General features: G+C 37.7%; 10 protein-coding genes across 16 annotated transcripts; 5 read left to right on the top strand and 5 right to left on the bottom strand.

The window, feature by feature from the left end:
- Window positions 1-8: 8 nt before the first annotated feature.
- On the bottom strand, window positions 9-1,039 carry LOC110846597. Its single transcript, XM_022093404.2, has 2 exons — window positions 708-1,039; window positions 9-604 (listed from the first exon to the last, which is right to left on the bottom strand). Exons 1-2 carry the CDS (start codon window positions 899-901, stop codon window positions 112-114), a joined length of 687 nt encoding a protein of 228 aa, XP_021949096.1. The 5' UTR covers window positions 902-1,039; the 3' UTR covers window positions 9-111.
- Window positions 1,040-1,364: 325 nt separating this feature from the next.
- LOC110847044 lies at window positions 1,365-4,818 on the top strand. Its single transcript, XM_022093888.2, has 4 exons — window positions 1,365-3,887; window positions 3,966-4,193; window positions 4,294-4,578; window positions 4,649-4,818. Exons 1-4 carry the CDS (start codon window positions 3,789-3,791, stop codon window positions 4,700-4,702), a joined length of 666 nt encoding a protein of 221 aa, XP_021949580.1. The 5' UTR covers window positions 1,365-3,788; the 3' UTR covers window positions 4,703-4,818.
- On the bottom strand, window positions 4,765-7,996 carry LOC110846611 (ATP-dependent RNA helicase DDX51). Its single transcript, XM_022093416.2, has 8 exons — window positions 7,839-7,996; window positions 7,115-7,649; window positions 6,581-7,037; window positions 6,300-6,503; window positions 5,697-6,225; window positions 5,263-5,428; window positions 5,055-5,189; window positions 4,765-4,981 (listed from the first exon to the last, which is right to left on the bottom strand). Exons 1-8 carry the CDS (start codon window positions 7,859-7,861, stop codon window positions 4,886-4,888), a joined length of 2,145 nt encoding a protein of 714 aa, XP_021949108.1. The 5' UTR covers window positions 7,862-7,996; the 3' UTR covers window positions 4,765-4,885.
- A 25-nt stretch (window positions 7,997-8,021) lies between these two features.
- On the top strand, window positions 8,022-11,264 carry LOC110846613 (protein adenylyltransferase FICD). The gene is made up of 6 exons (XM_022093418.2): window positions 8,022-8,161; window positions 8,379-9,357; window positions 9,448-9,627; window positions 9,710-10,061; window positions 10,187-10,418; window positions 10,518-11,264. Exons 2-6 carry the CDS (start codon window positions 8,577-8,579, stop codon window positions 10,800-10,802), a joined length of 1,830 nt encoding a protein of 609 aa, XP_021949110.1. The 5' UTR covers window positions 8,022-8,161; window positions 8,379-8,576; the 3' UTR covers window positions 10,803-11,264.
- Window positions 11,265-11,490: 226 nt separating this feature from the next.
- LOC110846616 (rabenosyn-5) lies at window positions 11,491-13,431 on the top strand. Its single transcript, XM_022093421.2, has 2 exons — window positions 11,491-12,188; window positions 12,297-13,431. Exons 1-2 carry the CDS (start codon window positions 11,687-11,689, stop codon window positions 13,226-13,228), a joined length of 1,434 nt encoding a protein of 477 aa, XP_021949113.1. The 5' UTR covers window positions 11,491-11,686; the 3' UTR covers window positions 13,229-13,431.
- Window positions 13,296-15,939, bottom strand: LOC110846621 (cell cycle control protein 50A). The gene is made up of 9 exons (XM_022093434.2): window positions 15,729-15,939; window positions 15,508-15,640; window positions 15,102-15,436; window positions 14,841-15,012; window positions 14,597-14,760; window positions 14,473-14,527; window positions 13,813-14,007; window positions 13,571-13,736; window positions 13,296-13,474 (listed from the first exon to the last, which is right to left on the bottom strand). The coding sequence occupies exons 2-9, from the start codon at window positions 15,590-15,592 to the stop codon at window positions 13,450-13,452; spliced, it is 1,197 nt and encodes a 398-aa protein (XP_021949126.1). The 5' UTR covers window positions 15,593-15,640; window positions 15,729-15,939; the 3' UTR covers window positions 13,296-13,449.
- Window positions 15,940-16,009: 70 nt separating this feature from the next.
- Window positions 16,010-17,966, bottom strand: LOC110846619 (cell wall protein RBR3). 2 transcript variants are annotated; one of them, XM_035849773.1, is made up of 3 exons: window positions 17,486-17,966; window positions 17,366-17,401; window positions 16,010-17,286 (listed from the first exon to the last, which is right to left on the bottom strand). In XM_035849773.1, the coding sequence occupies exons 2-3, from the start codon at window positions 17,375-17,377 to the stop codon at window positions 16,087-16,089; spliced, it is 1,212 nt and encodes a 403-aa protein (XP_035705666.1). In that variant the 5' UTR covers window positions 17,378-17,401; window positions 17,486-17,966; the 3' UTR covers window positions 16,010-16,086. The 2 variants fall into 2 exon arrangements, with proteins under 2 accessions (XP_035705666.1, XP_021949125.1); XM_022093433.2 differs by having other exon boundaries at window positions 17,366-17,966.
- Window positions 17,967-19,100: 1,134 nt separating this feature from the next.
- On the top strand, window positions 19,101-24,141 carry LOC110847043 (esterase FE4). Of its 6 annotated transcripts, none has more exons than XM_035849769.1 (13): window positions 19,101-19,374; window positions 19,445-19,496; window positions 19,576-19,616; window positions 19,685-20,338; window positions 20,411-20,548; window positions 20,627-20,795; window positions 20,870-20,943; window positions 21,024-21,132; window positions 21,208-21,398; window positions 21,499-21,682; window positions 21,761-22,102; window positions 22,173-22,291; window positions 23,779-23,974. In XM_035849769.1, the coding sequence occupies exons 4-13, from the start codon at window positions 20,132-20,134 to the stop codon at window positions 23,824-23,826; spliced, it is 1,581 nt and encodes a 526-aa protein (XP_035705662.1). In that variant the 5' UTR covers window positions 19,101-19,374; window positions 19,445-19,496; window positions 19,576-19,616; window positions 19,685-20,131; the 3' UTR covers window positions 23,827-23,974. The 6 variants fall into 6 exon arrangements, with proteins under 6 accessions (XP_035705662.1, XP_035705661.1, XP_035705663.1 ...); XM_035849768.1 differs by having other exon boundaries at window positions 23,776-23,974; XM_035849770.1 differs by having other exon boundaries at window positions 22,173-22,356; window positions 23,779-23,884.
- Window positions 24,142-24,217: 76 nt separating this feature from the next.
- LOC110846627 (glutathione S-transferase) lies at window positions 24,218-25,224 on the top strand. Its single transcript, XM_022093441.2, has 3 exons — window positions 24,218-24,486; window positions 24,574-24,741; window positions 24,811-25,224. The coding sequence occupies exons 1-3, from the start codon at window positions 24,354-24,356 to the stop codon at window positions 25,125-25,127; spliced, it is 618 nt and encodes a 205-aa protein (XP_021949133.1). The 5' UTR covers window positions 24,218-24,353; the 3' UTR covers window positions 25,128-25,224.
- On the bottom strand, window positions 25,205-26,882 carry LOC118434956. The gene is made up of 3 exons (XM_035849775.1): window positions 26,525-26,882; window positions 25,882-26,413; window positions 25,205-25,779 (listed from the first exon to the last, which is right to left on the bottom strand). Exons 1-3 carry the CDS (start codon window positions 26,625-26,627, stop codon window positions 25,236-25,238), a joined length of 1,179 nt encoding a protein of 392 aa, XP_035705668.1. The 5' UTR covers window positions 26,628-26,882; the 3' UTR covers window positions 25,205-25,235.
- Window positions 26,883-27,364: the final 482 nt, after the last annotated feature.

Raw genomic sequence — 27,364 nt, 5'->3', positions numbered from 1 at the left:
ACCACATGTCAATTGTGCAAATTTTACTGAATAGTATTTTTCCGATGCATACAAATATCTATGCAAATTTTATTGTAAATAATAATTTATTACACCTCAAAATTTATAACGCTATAATACTTTACTTCCAAATCGAGCGAGGTCAGCCACATTGTTCTCGCTGCCTTGAACTTTCCCCACGCAACCACGTCGAACGGATCGGATGGTTCCGTGTGGGATTTGCACTTGGCTGACATCCGTGATAAGGTATGGTTTGTACTCGGAAGAAGGTTCTGGGTAAAGGCAGATGGAATTTCCAATGTATCCTGGCTGGTCATAAACGGTCCATGGGGAAGCCCCCGTGATGATAATGGACTTGTGATTCCCTGCAAGGTTGAGGTTCGGCAAGTCGGCGAAGGTGTACTCCTCATCCCCCTGGAAATAATCCTCCGCGTAGAGGGTGAAGGTGTCGGAGCGGAAATCTTGAGGGGAGCCAGCAAACCTCGCCGAACTCACGTATCCTCCCACCGTGACCAAATTAGTGCAAAAGTTGCTAGAGCCAAATACATATTCTACGCCACTCAAATCACCCGTGTTATATATGGAGTTGACATAGAAGATCCACCTGCGTAAACAATGGCAATGGTATTAAAGTAAAGTTTTATAATGTGCCAATTTGGCATGATTTTGGGTGTACTACATATTATTGCTTAATTTGAGCCTCTTACATTCCAGTGACACAAACGGATTGTGCTCGGTTGTCGAAATTGTTCTGTTGCAAGTCTGGAGCGTAGGTCTGAGGAATTATTATGTACTCTCCGAGCTGGTTTCGAGATTCGTAGAGGATGGCCCTTTGTTGGACTTGTTGGCCGATGATGGTCTGCACGGAGAGGAGGAGGAGGACGCAGCAAATTCGTTGCATGGTTGATGGCGAAAAAGGGTACTTGGTAGTGGGAGGAGGATCAGGTATTTAAAAAATATGCAGATTCAATTGTTATATGTAGCTGTTGAGCTAGCTTGGGAGAGTGTGTAAATTTGAATGTGATGAGGAGATCAGAATCACACATTTTTATATCATTTTCAACCTCAAATCAGTCAGGATTAACAATTAACAACCACATGCGCCTGGAACTGATGATGGTTACATAAAAATGATCAACAAATTCAATATTTTGCACTTGAATGTAAAGTTCTAGTGAAAACACATTTATTTGATGAATGAATGATGATGAAAGTGGATACAATAGCATGGCTTATCTAGGATATCAGTAATATGATGACGTCCTGCACTCGACAATTAATTCAATTCTTGTGCAAATAAGGAGATCCAGCAATAAACAAACTGCACTGATACAGATTATATCCTGTAGTGGTTCGTGGTACTCTGGTAAAGGATCAGTTTGTTTTGGAGCACACAATATTTTTAATAATACGTGCACGTAAACATCCATTTGGTCACAAGTACTCACAACAACTTGGATTTGTTTTTATGATGCATTATTCCTCAAGTGATTCTGCGTATGATACTTGATTCGAATTCTGAGACAGGAAATCCAGGATAAAATATTGTTCATGTGTTATGAACAGGACTAATGGACAGATATTCAACTACATACGGTCGAGACAAATTGGTCAAGTTATAGAAAATATTTAATTTATATAGAACACAGAACCCTTCATGTACGAATGCCAATTAATCATGATTTACAATTGATTCAAAACAAGAATCCTTTCGAAAGGACATCACTGGCCAGGCAATTCCAGGTGAATCTCCGTTTGCCGTTTTGACATTGGGATTCAAGAATACGAAAGGCTCATTGACAATGCCAGTGGGCGATGATTTTTTCTCTGCTTGAATGCAGATTGATTCGCCTTGGAAGTTACTTTTCTCAAAGAGTCTCCATCCCAAGGATCCCGTTACAATTATAGAATTCCTTACGTCGTTGTTCAAACTGGCGTCGGAGTCGGTAAAATATTCCTCTTTTCCTTGGAAGTAAATGTTGGAGTAAAAAGTGATGGAATCGCTGGCAGTATCAGTTGCTGACCCCACGAATCTCAGAGAGGACGCCTTGCCCTCAATAATTTTCAGGTTGGAGCAGTACGAATAGCCAGACACGTATTCCATATCTCCCATTTCCTTTGTATTGTAATGTGAATGTTCGTACAATAACCACCTAAATATAAAATTGAATATTCTTATTTTGCCGAATGTGCATACATAATATTTACTTTTTTGGTACTTTATATTTCAAAAGCTATGTATTCCTTACGTTCCGTTGACGCATACCGACTGGACCCGATTATCAAATTTTTTTACGGAAAGATCTGGAAAATATGTAGTAGGAACAAAAACTGATTCGCCGGTTTGATTTTTACCTTCGTAAACAACAATTGAGGGGAGAATCGGATAATTGGTACAAGAAACTAAATGAACCCCAAATCCTGATAATAGTACCAAAATTGTATGTAACGTCATTTTGAAAGCAATAAGATGTGGAGTACAAGTATAATAATTTTGTGGAATCGTGATCAACTGGTGACCTTTTTAACGACTGTGAAGAAATATTCGGTCATTTAGGGCGAAGTATGATTATTTTTGGGGATTTGCGTACGCGTGAGCATGTGCATGTAGATTACGAAGAGTTAAATATATGTATAAATGTATGTCTTGCAATCTTAAACCAATATTTGATTTGATTAATCTACTTTGATTTGAAACTGGAAGAATGTGCGGGCAGAACGGTGATTGTTATGTGCATATCGTCGTTGAAGCTGCCAAAAGAGCCAAATCCATTTTGTGTCAATTGACACAAAATGGATTTGGCTCTTTTGGCAGCTTCAACGACGATATTTGTTATTAGATCATCAAATGTTTGCTGTGAACTATGGATAAACCTTTTATCGGAAAGTGTTATGATGGGTTAATGACTCAATCTGGTCATCTGGATTTTTGATTGAACTAACATCCTGCCCTAAATTTGCAACTAGTGTTTAATCTTATTCCTCAGGGTGTTTCAATTTCTGTATGTACATACATTTAACATGCATACATACATACATGACTGTTATATTTACGTATATCCGTTCATCTTTTAAGATAATAATTCAGTATTGATGTATTTATATTCACAAGAAGATGAGTTCACAGGTTCTGATGTGGTAAATTAGGTCGGTGGGGTCCATTACACCAAAATTGAAGAATACGACCCCCACTCAACCTGATCGCATGACTTCACTCATGCAAAGCTGCTGCAACTTTTCATACACAAATCAATATGAATATTTCCTTATGATTCAACATGTGCATTTCCTTTGTATGTACTGAAATGTTTGCATTTCACGTTTCTAGGAGCCTCGTCGCCCAACTCAAAAGCTATATGCAATTGAAAATGATGGTTTGAGCATGACATGACGCATGTATCTGGATGTACATGTATTTTCATATTGTGATGCAGGTCAAATTATTTTTCCACTAACCCAACCAACAAAGTTTAGCATTTGATACCATCAGTCAACCATTTGTTGTTCAGAACTATTTATTTGTTAGTCTAGTCAATTCACATGTCAATCTGCAGCAAAAATACCTCGGCACGTCACTATTATTATTATTATTATTGTTATAGAATGTAATAAAATACAAGTATTTTTAAACGTGGAAATGCAACTGGATCCTGTTCCAGTCATGTTGCTGTGCATCAATTAACATATTTGATCCTGTACATGTTTGGACTAGAAGATTTAATGACGCATCAGACATTATGCACTCCCACTTCCCATTATTTGCTTGTGATTAAGTAATAATAATTATAATGTCCAACGTTAGTTTGTCAACTGACTCAAATTCACATGTGAATCCAACTTTGCACTACATTCTCTCTGTTCCGGGATGGCTAAGGATTACGAATTTGGTAACAAGTGATTACTGTTTGCTCATCAACAAGTTTTACGTACTGGAGATTGTTATTATTATATTTGTCGATTCGTAGGCTTTGGGGTTATTGTGCATAATATTGTCATCGATTGGCCATAGTGACGATTTCCGAGGGGAGGGTGAAGCGTGGGTGCCCTACGTCTACTATTATGGGTTGGGCTACAACGAGGAACGAGCTAATGTCTGGAGCTTGATAGTTATCTGCGTGTGCTTTACCACGTCCTCAGTTTTCCTCTTGTTGCTGTTATCCACCGCAGGTGCAGTGAAGAGGTGGAGAGCTTGGGTAAATTGCATGCATGTAAACGATAACAACGAAGGGATGACAAGTAGATGCTGAAATTTAAAGGCTAATAGCAGTTTTCTTTTTGCTTCATGTTTTACAGAACAGATTTCTTAATCTGTCCTTAGCTTTTCTTCTCTTGACTGGATGGATTTCTGGCCTCTTGGGCTTTCTTCTTTTTCGTCAAGGATGCTGCAGAGTAGAAGTGTTTGGCACGGAACGAATTACACACGAATTGGATGGATATGCACAAGCTTGCCTGTGTCTGATTAACCCGCATAATGACCCAGATCGGTCGTATCCAGTTTTATTATACCAAGATGCACCAACGGGGATACAGTTTGTTAAAGTTCAACCGCATCATGCGAATGCGCACATTACAAACTTGGTAATAATACATACACACTTCATGATCTGTATTTCTTGGTATCTGCATTTGTATCTTGTGATTCTCATAGATTTCCATGCTTATCAATGTCATCGTTTACTTTGTTGCTGCGTTTAAGGTATGAAGAATGTCTGCATAATATATACGTAAGTGTTCAATCGAAGGTATGTGAGTACAAATAATGAGTCTTATTGTTGCTGGTTAGGATATTGTGAATTGTTTAATAAAACTATCTAAATATAATACAAACTGCATTCAAGGCGTATTGGAAAATGATTCAGTTTTATTTCCAGGTGTCGAAAACGAATTAACTAGTTGATTTCACATCACTTTTAGACATTGTGCTTTTTTCTGTTTTTGTATTACTTTCCAATTTAGGTTTGCTCGTGTGCTCCGTTTCATCCTAAAATATTATGAAATGGAATTATGGTAAACTATTGTATTAATATAACTAAATTTAGAACAAAGTTCAGTACCTCAACTTTGTCCTTCAACTTGGTTAGAGCTTCCTTAAAACTACTTTCAAGTGGTCTCAAATCGGAATTTTTGACAGGAATCTTGACAAAGTTTGTTTTCCCAGTTTGTTTCATAGTTTTTTTGTAAATTCCAATCTGTAATCACACATTATGTGATTAAAGTTTGACTGCAATACTAATATTAATTAGTAACGGCAGAATCATAAACCTGGTCCTGTTGAATCAAGGACACCGCTTGTCCCTCCCGACCAGCACGAGCACATCTTCCGATCCGATGAATATACGTTTTTGTGTATCCAGGCAGGTCATAGGATATGACGTAGTCCACACTTGGAATATCAATTCCTCGGGCCATTTGGTCAGATGTGATCAAGCTGTTATCCGTTAATGTAAAAATACACATGATCAACCAACAATTTACATGCTTTGTTTCAACCATACGTTAAAACCTTGCGTAATTTCAGGGGGTATCTCCCATAAGCCATGTGTTAAACTTTTAACACGTGTAGTATATGGACCTTTCCGGAAGATTCCATCCTACTCGTGTTAAAAGGGGGGTCTTGACCATTGGGTTTTAATGCATGGTTTCAACCGACAATTCATGATCTCCTGCATATGATAAATATAGATTACGCCACTTACATGTCAATGACGCCACTGGAAAATTGTTTTAGAACAAGATCTCTTGTTTTAGGATTCCATTTTGCAGATACTTCTCGAACATTTAAATGTCCCATAAACTTTAAAAGGAGACACAGTCGGTGAGTATTTTCTTTAGTGTTTGAGAAACACAAGACACGTTTCCACTTGAAGTGTGAAATTAAGTATGTCAAAACCAAGGGTTTCGTTTCTTTTTTGCACAAAACGAATGATTCAACAAGTTCTGTGGGTGTGGAGTACTTTCCAACAAATGAATCAGAAACTAAGGTCGAGCTGGAAGTTGTATTATTATCTTGCAGAGGAGCACCATCTTGCTCTCCACTATGCGTTTCTTTTACTACTTGTTTCCTCTCCACAACCGAGGTGAACAATTTTGGCTCAAACAAATGTAGCTTTTCTAATGATTCCGGATTTTGCGATAATGTAGCGGAAAATAAAAGTTTCTGGAAAGCTTTCAGGTGAGCTGGCATCCATTTTACAGTCAGAGGAAGAGATCTCCATTGGTTAACTCCTATGAAGAAACAGGTTTAATTGCAATTGTTCGTCTAATCTCCCAAGTATTAAAAAGATAATACACCAACATACCAATAGGATGCGAATCCCAAAATTTAGATTCCAACCGTTGCAGCCAGTCTCCTTCTTGGTCATCTAAAGTCCGATCTGCCTCGTCTACAACTAAAAATCTCAACTTGGATATATCAAACCCGTCGGTTTGCTCCAAATGGTCGATTAATCTCCCTGGGGTGGCAATTATAATGTCGTGTGGAGTCGCCAGTCTCCCTGTAGCTCCTAAAATAGTATGCATTACGAGTATGTTATTATATTTTAAATATGTTTGAAGAATGGGAGTGAATGTTGACGCTTACCAACTTTAACCAGAGCGTCTCTCTCAGCCGAAAATGTCAATCGTTTAGTAATAAGAAATATCGAAAGTCCACTACCAGCAGAATAAGTTTTAAACACAGAATATACTTGCGTGGCAAGAACTTCAGTGGGTAAAACTACAATTGCTCTGACACAAGGGTAAATCCTCGATACTTTCAAAATATGGATAAGTGGGAGCGAGTAGGCTAAAGTCTTTCCACTTCCAGTTGGAGCAGAAACACATATGTCAGACGGTCTATATAACTTTGGGCTGTGTCCTGAGATCAACCAAGGAATTACTTGTTGTTGAACTGGGAAAAAATAGGGAATAAAGTTTTGTTTTAAAATGTTAATGATTTGTGAGTCCAATCCAAAAGAGTCAATCGGAGCCTTGTCGTCCTTAAGATTGCAGGAAACGACGGAAGGATTTGATAGCCATTCTGGAAGGATACGTTTGACCTATGAAAGAATTAGTTATTTATTCATTGAATAATTTACAATTCCTAATTAATTGAAATTGTTGCGTGTTAACTTACAGTTTGTTGTTTAAACTGGTTGACATCTCCAATGACCGTGAAACCTCCAAAATCTACGCCCAACTCCGTTCCAACCAGAGCCGTCTTTTTGTTCTTCTCTTTTGCTCGTCGTTTAGCTCGCTTAGACAATGGTGTGCCAGCAACATTCGAAAGTTTGGGATCTCCTTGAATTTCTTCCTGCTTATCCTCTGTTTCTGCAGCCCCTTTTACTTTATTGACAACTGGCTCCTTTCTTGACATCTCCTTCTTCATCTTCTTCTTGTTTGGCACAGATTCGACGTGGATATTTGCTGCGTGTTTTTGAGTCTTAGTAGAAGCACTGTCGATTGTACGTTTTCTTGAGGTCCCATTCTCTGATTTTACTGGTATTTCCGTCAAAGATTTGTTTTCACCCTCTGCATTCACGATAGCCTGAGATTTTCGAATCTTTGCTTTCTTCAAAAGTTTCTTCAGTAGTTGTCGCTCCAATATTTCTTCTGGCGATGCCCCCGCACCCTCACCCTGTAATTGGTCACCACCATCGTCACCCAGATACCTGAAATAATTATCATTTATGAATATGAATATACTAATCTTATCAATCATATCAATAATCTTATGATCAACTCAAAATATTCAAATCATCATGTCTCATGAATTAATCACAAATTGTGATTCACAATGAATGATAAACGGGTAAAATATCAAAGCTCATTGTATGCAATTACTGGACTTATTGAAATACCTGTTTATTGGAAATATTGACATGTCTCCAGAATTTCAGGATCCGAGAAAACTTCAAACTTTATATTTTTACGATTTTTCGAAGTGCAGCAGGTAAAAGATCAGCACGTGTTTTCAAAGTACAGCAGAGTGAGGCTGATTTGAAGGACTGAGCCTCCCGCCACACCGCCTCTGACATCACAGACTCACAGATGACAAATACAGTTACAACAAATCCAAATCCTGCTAATACACGTGTAAATTAAATTGACCACTTGAATTTCACTTTTTGACCTCTTTTTATCCATAAATTACCTTTTCATAATTCTGATCCGACAAAAAATGGTGAGTTCATAACTTGGATATTTTATAAGTACTATAAACATTCCATGTTCCGTGAGATTATGTTGAGTTGAAATTTAAAATTTTTAACTTGCAAGAGATTGTAATAAGAATATAAGAAGTTCATGTTTTAAAGTTCAAAATATATCTTTAAAGAATAACAGCACTTTGGCATTCGAATATAAACTAAATAACACAATTTCTCTCGTTCTAAATTAAGGTTTACACCATCGACCTATTGCTGCTGCTCTGAAGTCAAATGTGGACGTCATGTTGGAAAATATTAGGTCAAAACCTACGGGATATACAAATCAAGCGTATTCACCAGTCCAGGAATTTGGTTATTCATCTTCACAAGAAAGACGTCGACTAACTTGGGTGGACCCCTCCCTTTTTACGAGCCCTTCTTCGTATTGTTATGGCACGGAGTTGCTGGTATCAGGGTGTCGAAATGAGAGACATGTTTGCCAGAAAAGGTCAGAGAAGAAATTTATCTCCGAGCAGTTTTCAAAAACAAAAAATGGATTCGCCAGCAGCATCAGTATCGCAAATGCATCGTGCCCGATCGAAATCTTCGTCGGAGAGAGTTGACGCCACAGACAGTTATTTTAATGGTGGTGGTACGCTTAATGATAAACGTGGTTCCATATCTTCGATCAAACATCGGAACGTCTATAATTTAGCAATATTCGACGTGGACAACAGCAGTGATCCGTTTTCAGAACGTAGTAATGATATTCATAATAATAATCTTGATAGCACTCACAGAGTTTCTGGTAGCACTCGAAATTTACTGGCCGGGAGAGAACTTATAATTGGAGAACGCATCAGGAGTAGAACTAGAACTTTAAGTGGAAGTGGTGATGTCGGTGACAGAAGTGGCAGCAAAAGTAGAAGTCAACACCATTCGTCGACCGAATCGAGATACGATGTTCGAATTGCAGAGTTAATTAATGTTGTGCTGCTCACCTGTGTGTTTGTCTTGGGGGTGCTTAGTGCTGTATTTGTAATTGTGTGCTATAAACATGGAGATTTTGGAATGGGTCCAGTCCGGGGAGGCAGAGGAAGAACCGAGTTATTTCAACCCTTTCCAGAAGCCGAACAACTTGCCGTCATCGATGAACATTATTTGGACCCTGTGATACCCTCGTTGGATGAATATCTTGAGGATAATGAGTGTGATGGGGAGAATAAATTGGGTATGTCCCTCACGATGCTTTTGGTCAATAGTTATTATTAATTTGAATTTAAATTCTATGCACCTACATTGAAAACATTTTATTTCATAGCACTGGAGCTGGAGGCGATTACGTCTCTGAGATCTGCCTTGGACAAAAAAGGAGAAGGGAAGTTGACCAAGGCTCAAAAGCTATTTCAACATGCCATGGCCCTTTGCCCACGAATGCCGGACGTGTTAACAGCATATGGTGAATTCTATGAGGAGACAAGACAAGATTATATGATGGCAGGTAAGAACCGAGTTATTTCAACCCTTTCCAAAAGCCGAGCAACTTGCTGTCATTGATGAACTTATTATTATTATGATGGCAGATCATCTGTATGTCCAGGCACTGACATACTCGCCTCGACACACAAAAGCACTCATTAACAGGAAAAGGACACTTCCTGTTGTTGAAGAATTGGATGAGAAACGCTTGAACCGAATTGATGCCAAAAGAGAACAACTCCTCCAACTTTCAGAAACTAACCGAGCTCTAAGAAGAATCAGGAAGGAAGCATACTTTCAGCATATTTACCACAGTGCTGGCATAGAAGGAAACACAATGAGTCTGGCACAAACCCGTTTAATTGTTGAAACCCGTATGGCCGTCGGAGGCAAATCCATCATTGAACATAATGAAATATTGGGATTAGATGCCGCTATGCGATTTGTCAATTCCAGGTATAATATTTGTAAAATAATCCATAAGTTATGAACAAGGTCTCATGACAAGTTCCGGTCAAAATGAATGGATTAATTATATACGCTGTTAATAACACATGAATTTAATTGATATGAACTTTCAGCCTGGTTAATCGAATTGGAAAAATCACAATTCGAGACATCTTACTAATTCACAAGAACTTGATGGGCTTTGTGGATCCTGGTGACGCTGGGCAGTTCCGTCAGACGCAAGTGTTTGTTGGAAATCATGTCCCTCCACACCCTGAAGAAGTTTTGGAACAAATGTCTCAACTTGTGGAGTGGTTGAACTCGGAAGAAGCACTGACACTGCATCCAATTCACTATGCCGCAATTGTAAGTGGATTATTTAATTTTTTATTGTGCTTTATGCTGTTTTATTGAATATGCATGATTTTCCATTAATGTAAATACCGTAATTGTGATAAACAACAGGCACACTACAAACTAGTCTGGATTCATCCATTTATTGACGGGAACGGCCGGACGGCTCGACTACTAATGAATTGGGTGTTAATGCAAGCCAACTATCCTCCTGTTATAATTCGAAAACAAGATAGAATCTTCTATTATGAACATCTCACCACAGCCAACAAGGGGGACCTTCGTCCCTTCATCAGGTTTGTGGGAGAGTGTACTGAGAAGACTATGGATGTTTATTTGTGGGCCACCCAAGAACACAACATTTTAGAACTTGAAGATGATCACAGTGAGAATTAACATTTGATTGAGGATAATGAAGATCTCAAAAAAAATCATCAATAATAAGTTATAAATCATTTGCACTGCTACACTGCTAGCCAACTTCCGGTGAAAATATTTTACACAAATAATAATATAATAGTAATAATACGACGATGAGGACGACTGAATCTATTATTTTAACTCTAACGTGATATAGCGATAAATGAAAAGTGAATATTACAATGTAGTACTATTCAATAGTTATATGTAAATGTACTTGGGGAGATTTTAATTATGGAGTCATTCATTTTAGTTTTAATTTTATTATGTTAATTGATTTCAATTTGATTAGTAACTTTGATGAGATGGGATGGAACAAAGCCTTCGACACCCAGAGATTTAAATATAATATAATATAAGCGTCCAAATGAAGGATGAAATTGTTTTATGAAATTGTATTGATAAGCACTTGAATAAACAACTTTGATACACCATGAACTTGTTTTCGTCTTATGAAAATGACGGTAATGCTCTGGAATGAGTCAACATTCTTCAATCTTTGCATAACGCAAGGTCAATAATGTGCACACAAATTGATTACATCAAATTACTGATCTGACAGTAATTTGCAGACTGCAAATTGCAGTCTACATTACAATCACGGAAATGAAGCAAGATGCCCACTCGCTCACGATGAAAGTAGGGCAGAACCCAGCGCGAGTAATGTTGACTTGATATTCTGCTCAGGTTGCTCCCACTTATGACTTCTCTATTTCACTTGCATTGCATTTTTACTACATTTTGTACATTCTTTTCTGTCCTGATAAGTCTAATCTGATATCAACAGAGGGTTTGTTGTCAAAACAAACTGTGGGGTTACATGATTATCGAAAGAGTTAAACCAAAGAGAGGAGAGAGAGATGTCGGAGATTCGTCAGGCGCAGGAAGCCATCAGTGAAGGGTTCATTTGTGCCAATTGTCGACGACAGTTTGGTGGAGTTTCCGAGCTACTCACCCACTACGAACTCTGTCAGAAGAAGGGGGGTGGTGGGGACGAAAACGGGGCGTCCTCCGGATTCAAGAGCATTTTTGGAAAGGCCAGACAAAAGTTGAAGTTTGAGTCACAACAAATCCAGTCACAGTTCCAGCAGCAGCAGCCATCGTGGTCCTCGTCGCGGGGTCCGCAGCAGGGAAGCGGGTTTCAGGACAAGTCCAGCCCCACACCCACATATTTTAATGACTTTGACACCTCCACGGACGTTCAAGGAGTGGTCCGTTCATCCTTTGAGGATTTCAGAAAAATTCGCTCAGGGCGGATGGAACGGTATGCTGCAGAAAGTAACAAGTTAAAGATAAGACTGTCCAAATTGGTCTCGGGGCTGGAAAAATTTCCTGGGCTGATGACAAAGTCTACTGCTGGATGTAAGCATAATGATCTGATTTGTACTTATATATATACTTATACTTATTTTTTATATAAGGAGAGTTGTGACTGGCTGGGGAAAGTAATATTGCTTTATTTTATTATAGTTCAGGACTCATCAGAATGGAAAGCACATGAAAAATCCGTGGTAAATTGGCTGGAGGAAAAACCCGTGACGAGATGTCCCGAATGTACACAAGCGTTTAGTCTGCTCAGGCGGAAGCATCACTGTAGACTCTGTGGATCAATTTTATGTGATGATTGTTCTGGGTTCATTCCTCTCGCAGAATCATTCGAAATACTGCATTCCGAAAGAAAAATACGCGAATCATCCGCCTGTGCTTCCATTACATTCCGAACGTGCGTCCATTGTGCCAGAATTTTAAGACAAGAGAGCCAATCCCCGTTCAGCAAGTATAATAAGAAAGGTGCAGACAGCACAGAGAAAACATTATTAGAAGTTTATGGCACGATCAGGGAAAAGATGGCAGAAATTGATAACCTCCTCCCACAACTAGTCACTGTTGTAGAATCCATTAGGAGTGGAGAAACTTTGTACAGCCGAGAAGAAGGGAATTCACTTAGGTCCAAATTGCTTCGTGCTACAGAGCAAATTGACCTTTTAAGTAAGCAAATAAGTACACTCAAGTGCGAATCTAGCTCGATGCTTATGTTGCAGCAAAGAATACGTCAGAATTGTGTCGCCTATATTCGAGACTTTATAAGATCAGTTCCGGTTGTACCAGATGCTGCGGATGACTCTTCTTCGACATCTTCAAGCATTGGTGGAGCTTCCAGCATTATTTTAACAGGGGATGGGTGGTCAATATCAGCCCCTGAGCATCATGATGATGGCTCTCATGGTGTAGGGGCACATTCAATCGATATTGATGACAATCCGGTACAACAACAAATAAAAAACGTCAAGTTTTATATAGAACAAGCAAAGGCGGCTGGTAAAATGGACGAAGTGGAAATGCTCGTGTCAAGTTTACGGGATTTGCTTTTGTGGCAAAATGACCAGGAAAATAAATTTTAGCAACCTTTTCGTTTCATATCTATCTAAGTGTATAATAATAGTGTAATTTGTATGCAAAGTATGTGACATTCTTTTAAATCTTTATTCAGAAGAAGACAACTCTGTCAAAGTTTTTTGTTACTGTGTTCCTACGTACATACGTATATACATGTCTATTTAGATAGCTTTATTATCAAAATAAAGTTTTTGTGATATTAAAAGTACTTATATACTCGTGTCAGTCAATTTCTCTTAAAATGTACGTGTCTGTAAAATAACATATATGCATGAGTTTAAAGATTTCATTGTAGAGAGCATACTAATAAATTTCATTTATTATTTAGTTTTAATTTTGATGGTTACCTGTTTTTCGTAAAAAGATGAATTGCGCAAAAGACTACAAAAAGAATGAAAAGTATTAGTCCAGTGATAGAAAAAGCAGCAGCCAAGAAATAGTTTTTCCCTGCAACCATTCTTGAATTTGTGAGAATCACAGATTTTGTCCCATTGAACGTTGATATTTGCATTTCTTAATACGAAACGTACATAACATTATTATTAAAATTATTATTCAAACTATTGTGTGAAATGGACAATTAACTTACGATATTCAATATGCAAGGAATACTTCCCTGCAGGTAACCCATCAGAATAACTGTTGTTTGGTTGTGAGTCAACTATTCTATGCAATTTACGAAAGTTTGGAAATGCAGCAGTTTTCATCCAAATTATGAAATCTTCATTTTCGAAGCCATTGTTTGACCGGTTGCTGTCTAGTTCCCAAATGTGCTTCTTCCAATCTGTCCAAAAATGATTTTTGTACAAAATTTCTTGAAAACATCTCAAAACTTGAGAGTCCATAAAAAATGTTTAAAGAACAATTTATGTACAGTGAAACTTTTTCAGATCAATTTGCAAAATCAGTAGGGGGTTTCTCGTTATGACATCATGAAATAAGATATACTATACATTTTAGTACGTAAAAACAACCAATTTCCTGAACATAGCAGGCTGCTGCTACGTCGAATAAGATACTTCTGCGCCAACGACCTACACGACCTCCCAACACCCTACACTGGTCAACCACTTTATATTCCACGTATATCCTCGAATCATATTTTATGTATAGAATACTACAACTGTGTTCCAAATTCCAAGTCAATAAATTAAGATTAGTTAACTATTAATAGACAGACGAACTGAACAGTTCCACAAGTCCTAATTACTCGGGCTAAAAGTGTATGCATTTTGTTAGGAATACTGACCAGGAGGTTTTCCAAAGTATGACCACACAGGATCACGGGGGTTGTCCATTTTATCCTGATCAAAATTAAAATGTGAAGAAGACTTTTACGCATGCAAATATATGCAATATAATGGCAAAGTTACCGGATTATTAAACTTTTTCTTATCCGAATCCCATGCAATTCCAGTCTTTAGTAGAGGCACAAAGTGATCTTGCTCATCATTATACCAATGTGACAGTTTGATCACGTCAAAAAACATTGAATTCGCCTGCAGTCCACACGGAAGAATAGGACGATCCCAATTGTCTGTTGGTCATATAATAAAAATAGTGCAGTGTAATAAATAAATATGCATACCAGATATGTACGTATGTGTACTTAAATACCTAGACGGAAGCGTTCCGGTTTACAATACTCGGACGGTTCGGCAGCAACCTCTTCGTCCTTCTCATTCTTCCTTAAATTTCCCCCCTTGAACTGGTTTTCATCCCTGTTCGTGTAGTACCTCAAGTGATTTTGATAAAAATTGGTCAACGCGTAATAAATGTAAACGGTACCCTGAGAGAGAAGAGCGTTTGAGATTACATTTTCTGCAAGATTTCATTATTTTTCCACCACCAAAGTAAATCATGTAAATAATGTCTGACATTCATGGGGGTTTTCAGCTCAAAGTCGATCCTGCACTGGCACTCGGGTGGGCGTGGCTCCTCTTCGTCGTGTTGGTGCCAGGTTTTGGGAAACCTGTGGGTTTTGTAGAGCACGCCATCCAAAACGGCCTCGCAAGTGGCGTTCGCATGTTCCACATTCGTGCTTCTGCAATTTGAGTATGTGATGGACAACTCCTGGATGTTCTCCGCATAAAAGTAGATTCCGATCCCGAGTGGAATGAAGATGATGGACGTGACGAAAAACAACGGAAAAATAAATCCTGCGTTTAAGACGGGGTAATACGTTGGCAAGGTTTGCTGCAGAAATTTGATATCTGGAAGCATTTAAAATTTGATTTGTCACAAATTGTTCGTTAAAACGGGATTGTAGTGATGTATACAATACCTCGAGGTCTTTTAGATTCTGTGTTTCTAGTTGATCCATATTGTTCACCAAAGCTGCTATCATCCTTCTGCGAAACCTCACCCATATTTTCTTGATATATTATTGTGATTCATTCACTAACCAAGTATAATCACTGAATTGAATAAAGAAAACATTAATGATGGCATTGAAAGCTGCGAGGTCCTGTATATGGTATATTCCAAATCAATTCTATGACCTACGTCGTACTTATCTAGAGATTAGATAAGCCTAAATTAGCTGATTATGCAGGCACACTGGCGGGCAATACTAGAAGGTAAGGTAAATAAATATGTTGAGCACAGATTTCCTGTAATACAGGCCCTATTACATGCAAAACTGTTTAATGAACAGTGGATAATTATTGAATGTAAAAAGTGCAAAAGAGGCCTCCAACTATAAAAGTCCAGTACCTCTTGGCTGTGCAAACAATAATGACTGTCACCCTCAAATGATGGCTATACACATAAATAAATACACTCGGTCAAGATTTAAATAAAGCATACTTTACTGTCAGTTAGATTACAAAATGCATTTCACAATTTTATGCAAATCATTTATTTAGATTTGATTGGGAGGAAGATAGAGTCTGGAAGGTGGGGTGACGCTTATTCTTTGCAACTCGTCTTGATTTGCATTTTGGTGGTCGGTGGAAGACTCGGCTTCTGGCACGGAAAGTGATGCTGATGGAGGTGGTAAATATCTCAAATCTGCATCTGAAATTTTTGGCTGTACGAAAAATTGATTCCCGGATTGATTAAAGGCTTCAGTCACACTAGTTTCTGATCGTCCTCTAGGCGTTGTTGACAATAGTAGGGAGGGTTCCAACCTGGCTGTCGTACTCTCAGTTAAAGATTGTTCTTCTGGCTTGACAAATTGGGATATATATTCGTATGAAAATGTGGTTGTTGGCGTTTTCGGGCTGATGTTCTGAGCTGAGTCAACTTGAAAAATCTCTGTTACAGTTTCGCGACCATGATCTTTACTCTTCAAAGTGGAAGAAATTGTGGTCTTATCCAACAACAAAGTTGTGGGGACACTGCTTGTGGAAAATTGGAATGCAGCGTTTGATGGTGTCTGATGTATTGTTGATGGTGATGACATGGAATACGGTTCTGCTAACTTTGTATTGCTTGGAGTGGACGAGGACGCACCTTCAAATTCAGCTAATGATAGCGTCGATGATGGCATTGAGGTGGACTTGATCTCTGTCGTATTTTCGTACAAATATTGAACTTGATGAGTTGCGTTTTGTGCAAGTGTAGTTAAAGATTTGAGCGATGTGACCATTGGCGTTATACTTGCGGAATATTGAGTTGTAACTGCTGTTGTAGTATCGAGAGCGGTTTTGGACGAGGCTGTAGTGACATTTAGATCCGGACTAAAAAATCTTCTGAGTTCTGTTTCGTTTAAATTTTGGAACAAGGCAAGATTTCGACTGTAGTCAGTGTCATTGTCGTAATCGTCGCTATACACGTCGTTATAGTACTCGGACGTTTCTGTAGTACTGGTGGAAGCGCTTGCAGAAGTGGGTTTGGAAGTGCTGTTCGAGGTTAAGTTGGCTTTCTTGGATATCACAATTCTAAAATAGGGCTCAGTCGTAGAAGGTGGTCTGCCATTGGAGGAATGATCGTAAAATTCGGATTGATCTGGAGGCCCATATTTCATAGAAGTAGTAGGATTTCCAATCCTATTACGACGACTTCCAGTTTGTGCAAATAGAAAGCATAGCATTGAAAGTGCCAGTCCACCAATCAAAATCTATAATATTTATTAAGTTATTTATCTTGTAATTAGCTCTTTATCTATTAAAATTATAAAATGAACGAAAAGAGATTACCGTTTTCAACATGGTTTTCAGGCTCACTTGTGGTCCCTTTCAAAATTCAAAAGTAATTAATCTAGTCATAAATCCAAATGTGATCTATATATTGCCACAATAGCCCCAGATTGTTTTTACATGTAAGTAATGGTCGTTGTATGAAAAGCTACTTGTGGATGCAATCACTCGATTTGCATGTACAAATGCAGGAAATCAAATAGCTTGAGAGCAAAACCTTCTTCAAACAACATTGGAGAGCATGTAAGAAATAAGGGTCCATTTTTACAGAATTAAATCTTGGCTAAACCCAAGTCAAATAAGATTCACCTTGGCTGACACTCATGGTGTATGCAAAATGCAAACAAGAAAGGGGTGGTCATCTCAATGTTTTTCTTGTGTTTGCCTCTCTTGATGCGATACTCATGTTGCATATGCACAAATATGTGCACCTCCATGCACAGACTACTGAATCTTATGCAGCATGAGCGAAGCGTTGTAAAGAATGGTCATCGTAATAATGCATCGTTTCCTTTCGAATGCATCGACATGCTCGCAACGCAGCTTCTCAATTCGTGCGGATGAAATGAACTATTAGCTCATCTCATCATCATTCACGGCCGACTTCAATTAGCAGGATTGAGAGGTGGGTGGGAGGGGGATGAGATGGATGGTGTCCATTATTAGCACCACGCGATCACTAGTTGGTTGTACGACGATGGCGACGACCAAGACGGCGAAGACCAAGTTGAGTTTTACTATAAAGAAGTACACGGACACCATTTATTGTTGGTTGATGAGATGGACTACTATTGCATAATAACCCTTCATATTTTGATGTTTGGCAAATATTATTATTTTACTTTGTTCAAATAACTCAAAGCTAAAAAACATACATACACCGGCTCATTTGACGACCACTTCAAATGAATTGTGAATCCAACAATTTTTCATTCACTGTTCATGTTTGTGCAACTGCAACGGTAATTCGGCACGTTTGCCATACTGGATGCCGTCGGACAGGCTCCTTCTCTCAAATAATAATCATTGTCATTAATTGTCGTATTATTATTGAACATGGCAGTACTCATTTTCTGACCAATCAATGGGATTTCATTGATTCGGAGTGACGGCCAATATTTGTATGCATAGATTTTTATTTGGTCAGTGTATGATGGTTTTGTCACTTTATTATTTTGTATCAGTTAATTTTTCAGAGTTGCACAATCTCAATCAATTCAGTTTTAACTAGTAAAACATGGCCTGAAAATATTATTACACCAAGTTTCAATTGATTTCGTAATAGAGTTACGAATGCATGCAACAATGGCATCGATAACAGGATCAGATCGAGTAGTGGATTTGCAATAAGAATAATTTTAAGACATAATATCTACTACAAACTGAGATATACATATTCGCATATAAATCAATCCATGATCCAGATTCATTTAATGATTGCTTGAGCTTGACCGAGTTAAATGCATATTTTATAATGAGAAAGTTTGTGATTCATACGATGTGTGTTGCGTATTTATTAGATACGATACTACGATTACTTTATCTACTCAATATATGTATGTTAAAGCTTTAATAAAAATTATTTGTATTTATAAAATGTTGAAATTTTCCTTCTTTATAAATATTGCTCTGTTTTGACGTTTTGCAATTTCATACTATACATATATCAATTCCAAGATGAAGATGAATATCGGGCATGGTCAAGTTCAGCTCTATTTGCATAACAAACGCTTAATTATCCATCTCAAATGACAAGATATTGATAACCTTTTGACCCTTGTAAATATTGAAATAAATGAAGTCTTCGATTTTGCGAAATATGCCACAAATAACCACTGATTTTCACTCCAGTCGTACTCTAACAATCATTTGCTCATTAGTTACATTCAGTGAACAAGGTTTAACTTCTACCAAAATGTACAAAAAATTTGTATTTTCTATTGTTCCGTTGATTCTTGCTTTGGTAGCGGCCAGCGAGACCAGGAAAGCTGTCCGGATGGGATCTTATGGTCGCCAAGGGCATTATTTATTTTTATTATTTATGGTTGCAATCAAGTCAAATAAAATATATTTCTGCAGGGTACAAATGCGTCTCCGAATGTGAAATGAGGGACGGGACAGATTATTTCTGGTAACTTTTACTTTTAGTTAGACTTCTGAGATTACTTTTTCTTTGCTTGAAGACTACTTTTAAATAACTCACTTTACAGGTGTGATGCTCATCATCCAACAAACCATTTCAAAGGAGATTGTAATAAGCTAAACTTTGCATCTTTTGCTTTGTAGTAATTTCTAATTATAATGTTTGTTTATTTCTAGATTACTGGGACTATTGTTCCAAGGATGATGATTTTGACTATAAAGGAGCGCCATGTTATATCGAGCATGCCTGTGGTCATCATGGATGGAAATACAAATGGTGTTATACGAGTGAAGACAAATCTTCTTGGGGATATTGTGGATATAAAGTACTAAATTAATTCTCAACTTGGTGTTTAAGCTAAATAAAGTTCAACATGATTTACTATTTTACAACTTGAGTTATTACAACGGAAATACATTGTATGCACTGGAAAATTCTGAAGTTCAGAATCTGAACCCGTGCATAGCAATTGATATATACTTCATACCACACATGTCTTTGTTTAACCTTGAATTAATCCTTGTCAGATAATCTCAAGAACTTTTTTCATCTGTTCAATTTTCAGTTAAGAATAGTCCGGGTTTGCATGTTTTGTTTAGTGTGTGTACAAAGCATAGCTTAAAATGGTAGAAATTAAAATTAATTTTACAAGTCGATTTTTCTGGTTTTATTGTGCCATTAATTTTGCCATTGCCAGTGAAAACGGTTCACCACCTCCAATTGTGAAAATTTCAGATGGGAAACTTTCAGGGAAAGTCTTGACGTCAAGAAGTGGAAATGAATATTATGCATTTCTGGGAGTACCATTTGGGAAAGCGAAAAGATTCGAGGTTCAACTCAATACGATGTAATCAAGTGTTTAACCATGATCCAATATTTAAATGTCAACTTCAACATTTCAGGTTGCAACAAATCCTGAACCTTGGGTCGATATTTATAATGCCACCGAATTTGGAGCAGAATGTATGCAATTCGACTTGATAGGAAAAACCGTTGTAGGAGACGAAGACTGTTTGTTTCTTAATGTCTACACCACACATGTATAAATATGCATCCATTAACTATATTCATCTATTACAATAAGGTCACCTTCGTCAACTTAATTATTTTTAACCCAGCCTCAATTCGAAGAAAAGAGCTCCAAAACAAGTGAGACGTTTCACCCCGTGATGGTGTGGTTACACGGGGGTGGTTTTAGTTTTGGGTCTTCAAATATTTACTCTGCAAATTATTTCATGGACGAACCGGTCGTATTGGTCACTCTTAATTATCGACTAGGCGCTTTCGGTAAGAACTGAACCAGTTAAATAATGACCACTAATTCAAATTGACGTAGGTAAATTTTTGACAATTTTGCACAGGGTTCCTGGATACACAGGATGGAGTTGTTCCAGGAAATTTAGGGCTTCGAGATCAGCGCCTAGCTTTGGAATGGGTAACTGGACCAGTTTACTCATGGAAATATATAATTTACTTGAGCGGCTTTTGAAGAACAATGAAGAATGTTTGTTGAAGGTCCATAAAAATATTGCTATGTTCGGAGGCGATTCTTCTCGTGTGACGTTTTTCGGATCTAGTGCGGGTGCTGCATCGGTGGCTCTTCATATGCTTACCGAAACCTCAGGTTGTGGCTACACGTGGTCATATACATAAGTAATAGATGTCTGAATAGTTTAATAAATTTATGTCCATAATGCAGCCCTGTTTCATCGTGGAATTTCGGAGAGCAGTACAGCTTTATCGTCGTGGCTAATTCAGAGAAACCCAAGGAAAAATGCTCAAAACCTTGCAAGGTTTTTAAATTGCTCAACACAACCTTCACATGAACTTGTTAGCTGTCTAAAGTCTAAATCAGGTTCAGATATTGTCGATGCCATGTCACTGTTTAAGGTATGAAACAATGCATAACAAATATCTTGCAACTTTATATATGTATGTACACGTACTCTTTGTTGTCTGTATTTTCTACATTTGGAATTTATGTATTTAGTTGGGAAGTACAGTTTCGGATGCAAATTTTCTCTTTACACCTTCTATTGAAAATTCGCCGGATTCCGAACAGCCGTACTTAAAAAAATGTCCAGAGGAACTTATTGCAAATGCAAAGTTTTTACATTCAATTCCGTGGATGGTGGGATGTAATAAAAACGACGGAATTCTCAATGTTGGCTCCAGTATGACACATATTCTTACATACATATAAAGCTGTAATAAAAAATTTTGCTTAATTACATGTTACTATTAATTCTTAGTTTTAGAGACAAGGTCCTCCACCATAAATGAAATTATTGCAAATTGGACCGAAATTTCTCCTTGGCTATTTGTCTACAATTATGATATCGATGGAGGAAAGGACGCAATGGACGAAATTTCTTTCAAAATTAAGGGAAGATTACTCTCCTCTGATGGACAAATTGATGAAGATCATTTTTTAACAAGTTTACCAATATTGGTGGGAGACAGGTGGGAAGTATCAGGGACAGTGAAATCTATTCAAAAGCTGCGAGGAAAGATTCCAATGTTTCCATTCATTTTTTCCTACTTTGGAAATTTCTCATATACCAACAAATTTTTCGGTTTAAAACGCCGTCATGGTTAGTAAACATGTACATATCTCTTAACAAATTGTTGTAGCAAGAGATCACTAAATTGAGAGAGTTTTAGGTGTTGGACATTTGGACGAACTGCAATATCTATTTGATGGAGTATATGGAGCACCTTCATACAATGACGAAAATAAGAATGAGGAAACAAAGTTTTCTCAGGAACTTGTGAAATTATGGGTTGAGTTTGCTACGACCGGGTAGAATAACAATAGATGCACGATTGCTTGACCTTAAGTATCTAGGTAACGCGTCTCCCTTAACGGTTGCGACAAATGGTCGAGTTACAAATAAAATATTCATTTTTAAATCGTTGGTTCAAAAACGGCGTTTGAGTCTCCAACTACTTTGACCCTTAATAACTTTTGAATGGGCAGACATAGAGACTTAACTCTTTAAGATGAAATCATCTTAATTTTTAGCTTGATTTTTTAAGCTGAAAATCTCGAGGGTACTATTTCGAATAGTAAACATGAAATCTCCAGTATGCAGCCTTTATGAGCCCGAGTCAGGGCTTATGTACTCGTCATGTCCGTCTGTCCGTCTTGCGATAACTGTCGTAAAACTAATCCGATCGAGTTGAAATTTTGCACATATGTAGTATGGGTTAAATGAGGAGAGTTAAGTTCAAAGATAGGCAAAATCGGTCAAGTGGTTGACCGGTGGGGTCATATAGGTGTCGGGTATTATGTAAAGAAATTTCAAAATTGTAGTAGAAAGGTGAAATGTTGCTAATGGCTCCAAATGAAAATTTGAAAATTTTTCATATCATATGGGGTGACCCATACCAATTTTCAAATTCGTCACGTCGAGCAGAAATTTGGTAGAAAAGTTAGTAATGGCTCCTAATGTAACAATATAAATTAAAATAGGAAAAATTTTCCGAGTTCGTTAGGTCCTTGTTTTATAATGGTTTACCAAAAATAAATCAAAAAATTATATACACGTCGTTCATTACGAGTGACGAGTTCTGCTCTCAGAATCAGTGAATAATGACATCTTACAAAACCCCGCAAAGTTGATTTATTTTTAGCCTAGTGGTTAGCCTAAGATGGTTCTTATCGAACCATCATGTCCTTCCGGAACACGATAGACAAAATGGCTGAACCGATTGAGTTGAAATTTTGGGGAGACCGTAGGGCTGGATCCTTACAGATTTTTTAAAAATATGCCACTCCACAAGTTTAAATGCATTTGGTACAATAAAATTTCATGGAAAATGTTTGGTTTGACTGATAACCACAGAGTCTGACTCGGGCTAAATAAAGGATGGAGATTTCAAGTTTAATTTTCGAAATAGTACCCTCGAGATTTTTAGCTTAAAAAATTAAGCTAAAAATTACGATGATTTCATCCTCAAGAATTAATGTTCTATGTCTGCCCATTCAAAAGTTATTAAAGGTCAAAGTAGTTGGTGTATTTGTAAGGGACTTTTACACCAACTATTTTTAAAATAATTATTTTATTTATAACTCCACCATTTGTCGCAACCGTTAAGGGTAACTAGGCACTAAAAGTCAAGCAATCGTGCAATAGATGATAATACGTGGACTTGGATAAATGCAAGGTCCTGAATTTTACTTAGTTACGTGTCTATATACACACGTAACTAAGTAAAATTCAGGACCTTGGATAAATGTAAATGACATTTTTCTGCTCCCAAGCAGAATACCATCTACAAACAGTTTCAGAGGCTGGAACCATGTTGCATCTGAGCCAGACAAAGCGATGCCATTATCATTTTATGACATTGCCGACCATAGCGGAATACCAAAATATATTCACGTAGATGCAGATTTTAATGAAAGGATGCAATTTTGGGAGAAAATACTTCCTCCAACTTGTAAAACACCATTATGGAACTCAAACTCCAATAAGCATCTCGAACTTTAAGTTTGGCACTTGATACATAATTGATGAGATGAGTAATACAATTATAATCACTTGATTCGAGTTGTATTGGTTTGTTGTCGAGTATTCTATTAAATGCAAAGGGAAAAGCAAATATATGAAGAGATTAAATAAGTAAATTGCAATTTGATTTGATTATATGGTCGGGTGTTACCCACAAGTGTGTAATTACATGCATTCTTGTTATCACATGCTTCTGCTATCTATTCATCCACATTTATATGTATTTATTATTCACACTGTTGAGCTCTGCACATCATATACTAATTACAAATTACCTGCAAAATAAGTGCAACTTTTCCTTCTCTTATTTCTGTCGTTGAATAAAATTATGGTGGGATACAAGCTAACATATTGGGATTTGGAAGGGAGGGGCGAGCCAATCAGAATGCTATTTGCAGCAGCGAACGTGAAATTTATCGATAATCGTATTTCAAAAGAATCTTGGCCGGAATTGAAGGAGAGTGAGTCAATTTGCATTTGCCACACATGCACATATTTGCCTATAACATACAACTAATATTAATTGGGCAAAATATGCGTTTGTGTAGGAATGCCGTGGGGGCAGATACCTATACTGGAATTTGATGGCAAAGTAATTGCCCAATCGTTGACAATCTGTCGATATCTTGCTCAAAAATATAACTTTGCTGGAAGGGACCCATGGGAATCTGCAAAATGTGACGAGTATGTCGATGCACTAACTGATCTAGTCGGAGGTAAACAAAATTATGATAAAAATACGAAATATGAAACTTGTGTCATATTTCATGCGTATGGCTTCACAGGGATGAAGGGCATCGTACATGCTGAAAACGATCAAGTCCGAGCTACAAGAAAGGCAAAATTTTTACAAGAAACCATGTCTGGATGTCTCGGTAAATTTGAAGAATTGATGGCAAGTCAAGTGGATTCCTCATTTCTTGTGGGTGGGAAACTCTCATGGGCCGACATTGTGTTGGTGGTAATGTTGGAACGATTAGAAACTCCGTCCTACGCTGGACCCTCGTTGCTGGATACTTACCCAAACTTGAAAATGATTAGAATTGCAGTCTATAACTATCCGGGTATTCAAGAATGGGTAGAAAATAGACGAAAAAAGTAGTCAGTAGTCTAATCGCATTTAGATTGAAGAAGATTTATTTAGTGTGATATTCTGTCTGAATAATAAAATATATACTGCAAATTTGCATACACATTAATTTTTGATCGGCTAATACTTGTTCTTAATAATACGTTCACAAGCATCCTTGTAATACTTGGACATGAGGATTTCTTTTCTATGCAATTTGCGAATGAAGCGACAGTCGGTTTTGTGAGTGAAAATGGGAATATTTTTGTGGTCATGAATGTATGAGCAATGTCTGGTTTTGGTAAAGAGTCTCGGCATGTCTGCCGCATTCCAAAATTTGCTGTCGCCACGTACAGCTCGACAGTAACATTTTCGACAGAGGCAAAGTTGGACAATCTTACGATTCAGGTGATCTGCGATGCTGTTTCCTTCTTTGAGGTAAATGCTGTCCAAATCTTGCGCCCTCACCCGGTCATACGGATTTATGTTGTAAAATGGGTTTCTGATGCTCTTTAGAGTCCGATAGTAGTCTGAACGAAGTAGTTCATCGCACTCGAAACATTTGTCGTGCCCTTTGTAGTTGCATCTGGTAACTGCGGGGGGTATCAGCCTGACAGGGTCTTTGCCAAAAGAACATGCTTTGCGAATTTCTCCAGGTTTCCGTGTCAAGTCGTAGGAACCCACTCTAAATAAAATTTGTACGTGTTTAGGTGGATGAGTACATAATAATGCACGTTAATTTGGCTCTATAATTTATTTAACTTAATTGATTTGTAATTATTATTACCCAACTGTTTGAAACTTTGATTCCTTTTTAAAGCGAGTGACTGCTAAATGGCTACCAAATCCGATGAAACTTTGCAAGCACAAGTTTCTCAATTCTTCTTGTGTCATTTTAGCGTGACTTCCCAAATGAGTTGACATTTCTTGCAAAATATCGGATTCTGATGCCCTTCTCCCCTCCTCGAGCGATATGCCAGGCATGGATTTTTTAGGCAGCTCCTTCTTTATCTTGATTTTCTTTCGTGGCAGAGGAACCGCAACCCATTGTTGGTACGCATTCGGGGCTGGATTGTTTTGCAGAAAGTCTTTGGCAAATCGAGGACCGGAGAGTCCGCCGATTCGATACCCTTTGTTACTAATCCCACCGGCACACAATTTACTTTCACAAGGAAGGTACTTTGGGTTTGGAACATCTCCAGGAGCACAATTCATGGCGTACTCAATGGCAAAACGAGAAACTCCTGGGTCTTCGGGAAAGTACGTTCGAGATTTTGAAGACAGGAAGACCACTCTGCTTTTCTTGTCGGTGTTCTCAACTGAAAATAATAAATTACGAATCTGGTACATATGCCAATGTTATATTTACTCTTCAAAATTGTATTGCTACATAATGCTTTAGTATGTAAAAATAAATAAGTAGATCTTACACTCATTCATGATGTTTGTGAGCCACTCCACGTCCTCTGGAATTATTCCTTGAGACGACTCATCGTTATCCACATCAGCGGAAGTCTTATTTCCTTTGACCATCCTGCCCTCCACTACTTGTCAAATGTGACTGTGTGGTAGACAGAAATTTCTGACCCTTATAAAGATTATCCTGCCTATCTTATTGATGTGCTGGAGAAAGCGTCACATATCACGAACACCTTTGATCCAGAGCTCAGGGCAGAAAAACGGTACAAAAGGATACAAATTATGTATGCCTGACACCTGAACTAGAAATCTTATTACGAATCACAATGGTAAGTCAAATTGAGTCTGTCATCACTAAAGAACGTGGGGAATTCGTTTTTGAGAGTGAATAAAGGGTCACGGTTAACTAAACCATCAACATCCATGGCTACTTGCAGATGCACATGATTCATCATGTGTCAAAATTCTTTACAGGCAATTTATTTCCAAGTCTGGTTGGAATAAAGAACAATAACGTCGACTCACAAAAGGTCGAAAGATTTAGATTACTTTCCATTGATCCAGTCATATCTTTTGCCACATAATAATAAATTTGTGTAGAATTATACGCAGTTTCTCCAAACTTGTATTCTTTCATTGTTGAGTTAAACATTGTTGTTGTTAGCATCGCACATAATGTGTTTGTTTCTTATCCTCTTCAATTGGATGAATTTCGAGCTGCATATCTTCCACTACAAATAAAATATTGACTACTGCTACGCAAGCCATTGTAGTATAACTAATAATCTTGCATGTGCAATATCACACATGACAAATTTCTTCGATTTACGACATTTATCGCAAATTTTGTA

This window comes from Folsomia candida, unplaced genomic scaffold, assembly GCF_002217175.1.
Source record: "Folsomia candida strain VU population unplaced genomic scaffold, ASM221717v1 Fcan01_Sc003, whole genome shotgun sequence".
Lineage (NCBI taxonomy): Eukaryota > Metazoa > Arthropoda > Collembola > Entomobryomorpha > Isotomidae > Folsomia > Folsomia candida.
The sequence above is the reverse complement of the archived record's forward strand: the minus strand, read 5'-3'. Positions and strand labels throughout refer to the sequence as shown.

Excerpts from the sequence above, each read along its gene's own strand:
- LOC110846621 (XM_022093434.2), bottom strand. The coding sequence starts at position 15,592 with ATGGGTGAGGTTTCGCAGAAGGATGATAGCAGCTTTGGTGAACAATAT. Across the intron at positions 15,437-15,507 it reads AGAATCTAAAAGACCTCGAG|ATATCAAATTTCTGCAGCAA; the intron begins GTATTGTATACA and ends AAATGCTTCCAG. Across the intron at positions 13,737-13,812 it reads TTCCTTGCATATTGAATATC|AAATGCAAATATCAACGTTC; the intron begins GTAAGTTAATTG and ends TTTCGTATTAAG.
- LOC110846611 (XM_022093416.2), bottom strand. The coding sequence starts at position 7,861 with ATGTCAATATTTCCAATAAACAG. Across the intron at positions 7,038-7,114 it reads ACCAGTTTAAACAACAAACT|GTCAAACGTATCCTTCCAGA; the intron begins GTAAGTTAACAC and ends ATTCTTTCATAG. Across the intron at positions 6,226-6,299 it reads TTGGGATTCGCATCCTATTG|GAGTTAACCAATGGAGATCT; the intron begins GTATGTTGGTGT and ends GTTTCTTCATAG.
- LOC110846616 (XM_022093421.2), top strand. The coding sequence starts at position 11,687 with ATGTCGGAGATTCGTCAGGCGCAGGAAGCCATCAGTGAAGGGTTCATT. Across the intron at positions 12,189-12,296 it reads GACAAAGTCTACTGCTGGAT|TTCAGGACTCATCAGAATGG; the intron begins GTAAGCATAATG and ends ATTTTATTATAG.
- LOC110847043 (XM_035849767.1), top strand. The coding sequence starts at position 20,132 with ATGGTAGAAATTAAAATTAATTTTACAAGTCGATTTTTCTGGTTTTAT. Across the intron at positions 20,339-20,410 it reads GGAAAGCGAAAAGATTCGAG|GTTGCAACAAATCCTGAACC; the intron begins GTTCAACTCAAT and ends TCAACATTTCAG. Across the intron at positions 21,683-21,760 it reads AATTCTCAATGTTGGCTCCA|TTTTAGAGACAAGGTCCTCC; the intron begins GTATGACACATA and ends ATTAATTCTTAG.
- LOC118434956 (XM_035849775.1), bottom strand. The coding sequence starts at position 26,627 with ATGGTCAAAGGAAATAAGACTTCCGCTGATGTGGATAACGATGAGTCG. Across the intron at positions 26,414-26,524 it reads CACAAACATCATGAATGAGT|TTGAGAACACCGACAAGAAA; the intron begins GTAAGATCTACT and ends TATTATTTTCAG. Across the intron at positions 25,780-25,881 it reads TCAAAGTTTCAAACAGTTGG|AGTGGGTTCCTACGACTTGA; the intron begins GTAATAATAATT and ends AATTTTATTTAG.
- LOC110847044 (XM_022093888.2), top strand. The coding sequence starts at position 3,789 with ATGTCCAACGTTAGTTTGTCAACTGACTCAAATTCACATGTGAATCCA. Across the intron at positions 3,888-3,965 it reads GGCTAAGGATTACGAATTTG|GCTTTGGGGTTATTGTGCAT; the intron begins GTAACAAGTGAT and ends GTCGATTCGTAG. Across the intron at positions 4,194-4,293 it reads TGAAGAGGTGGAGAGCTTGG|AACAGATTTCTTAATCTGTC; the intron begins GTAAATTGCATG and ends CATGTTTTACAG.
- LOC110846597 (XM_022093404.2), bottom strand. The coding sequence starts at position 901 with ATGCAACGAATTTGCTGCGTCCTCCTCCTCCTCTCCGTGCAGACCATC. Across the intron at positions 605-707 it reads TCCGTTTGTGTCACTGGAAT|GTGGATCTTCTATGTCAACT; the intron begins GTAAGAGGCTCA and ends TTGTTTACGCAG.
- LOC110846627 (XM_022093441.2), top strand. The coding sequence starts at position 24,354 with ATGGTGGGATACAAGCTAACATATTGGGATTTGGAAGGGAGGGGCGAG. Across the intron at positions 24,487-24,573 it reads TTGGCCGGAATTGAAGGAGA|GAATGCCGTGGGGGCAGATA; the intron begins GTGAGTCAATTT and ends GCGTTTGTGTAG. Across the intron at positions 24,742-24,810 it reads ACTAACTGATCTAGTCGGAG|GGATGAAGGGCATCGTACAT; the intron begins GTAAACAAAATT and ends ATGGCTTCACAG.
- LOC110846613 (XM_022093418.2), top strand. The coding sequence starts at position 8,577 with ATGGCACGGAGTTGCTGGTATCAGGGTGTCGAAATGAGAGACATGTTT. Across the intron at positions 9,628-9,709 it reads ACAAGATTATATGATGGCAG|ATCATCTGTATGTCCAGGCA; the intron begins GTAAGAACCGAG and ends TTATGATGGCAG. Across the intron at positions 10,062-10,186 it reads ATGCGATTTGTCAATTCCAG|CCTGGTTAATCGAATTGGAA; the intron begins GTATAATATTTG and ends ATGAACTTTCAG.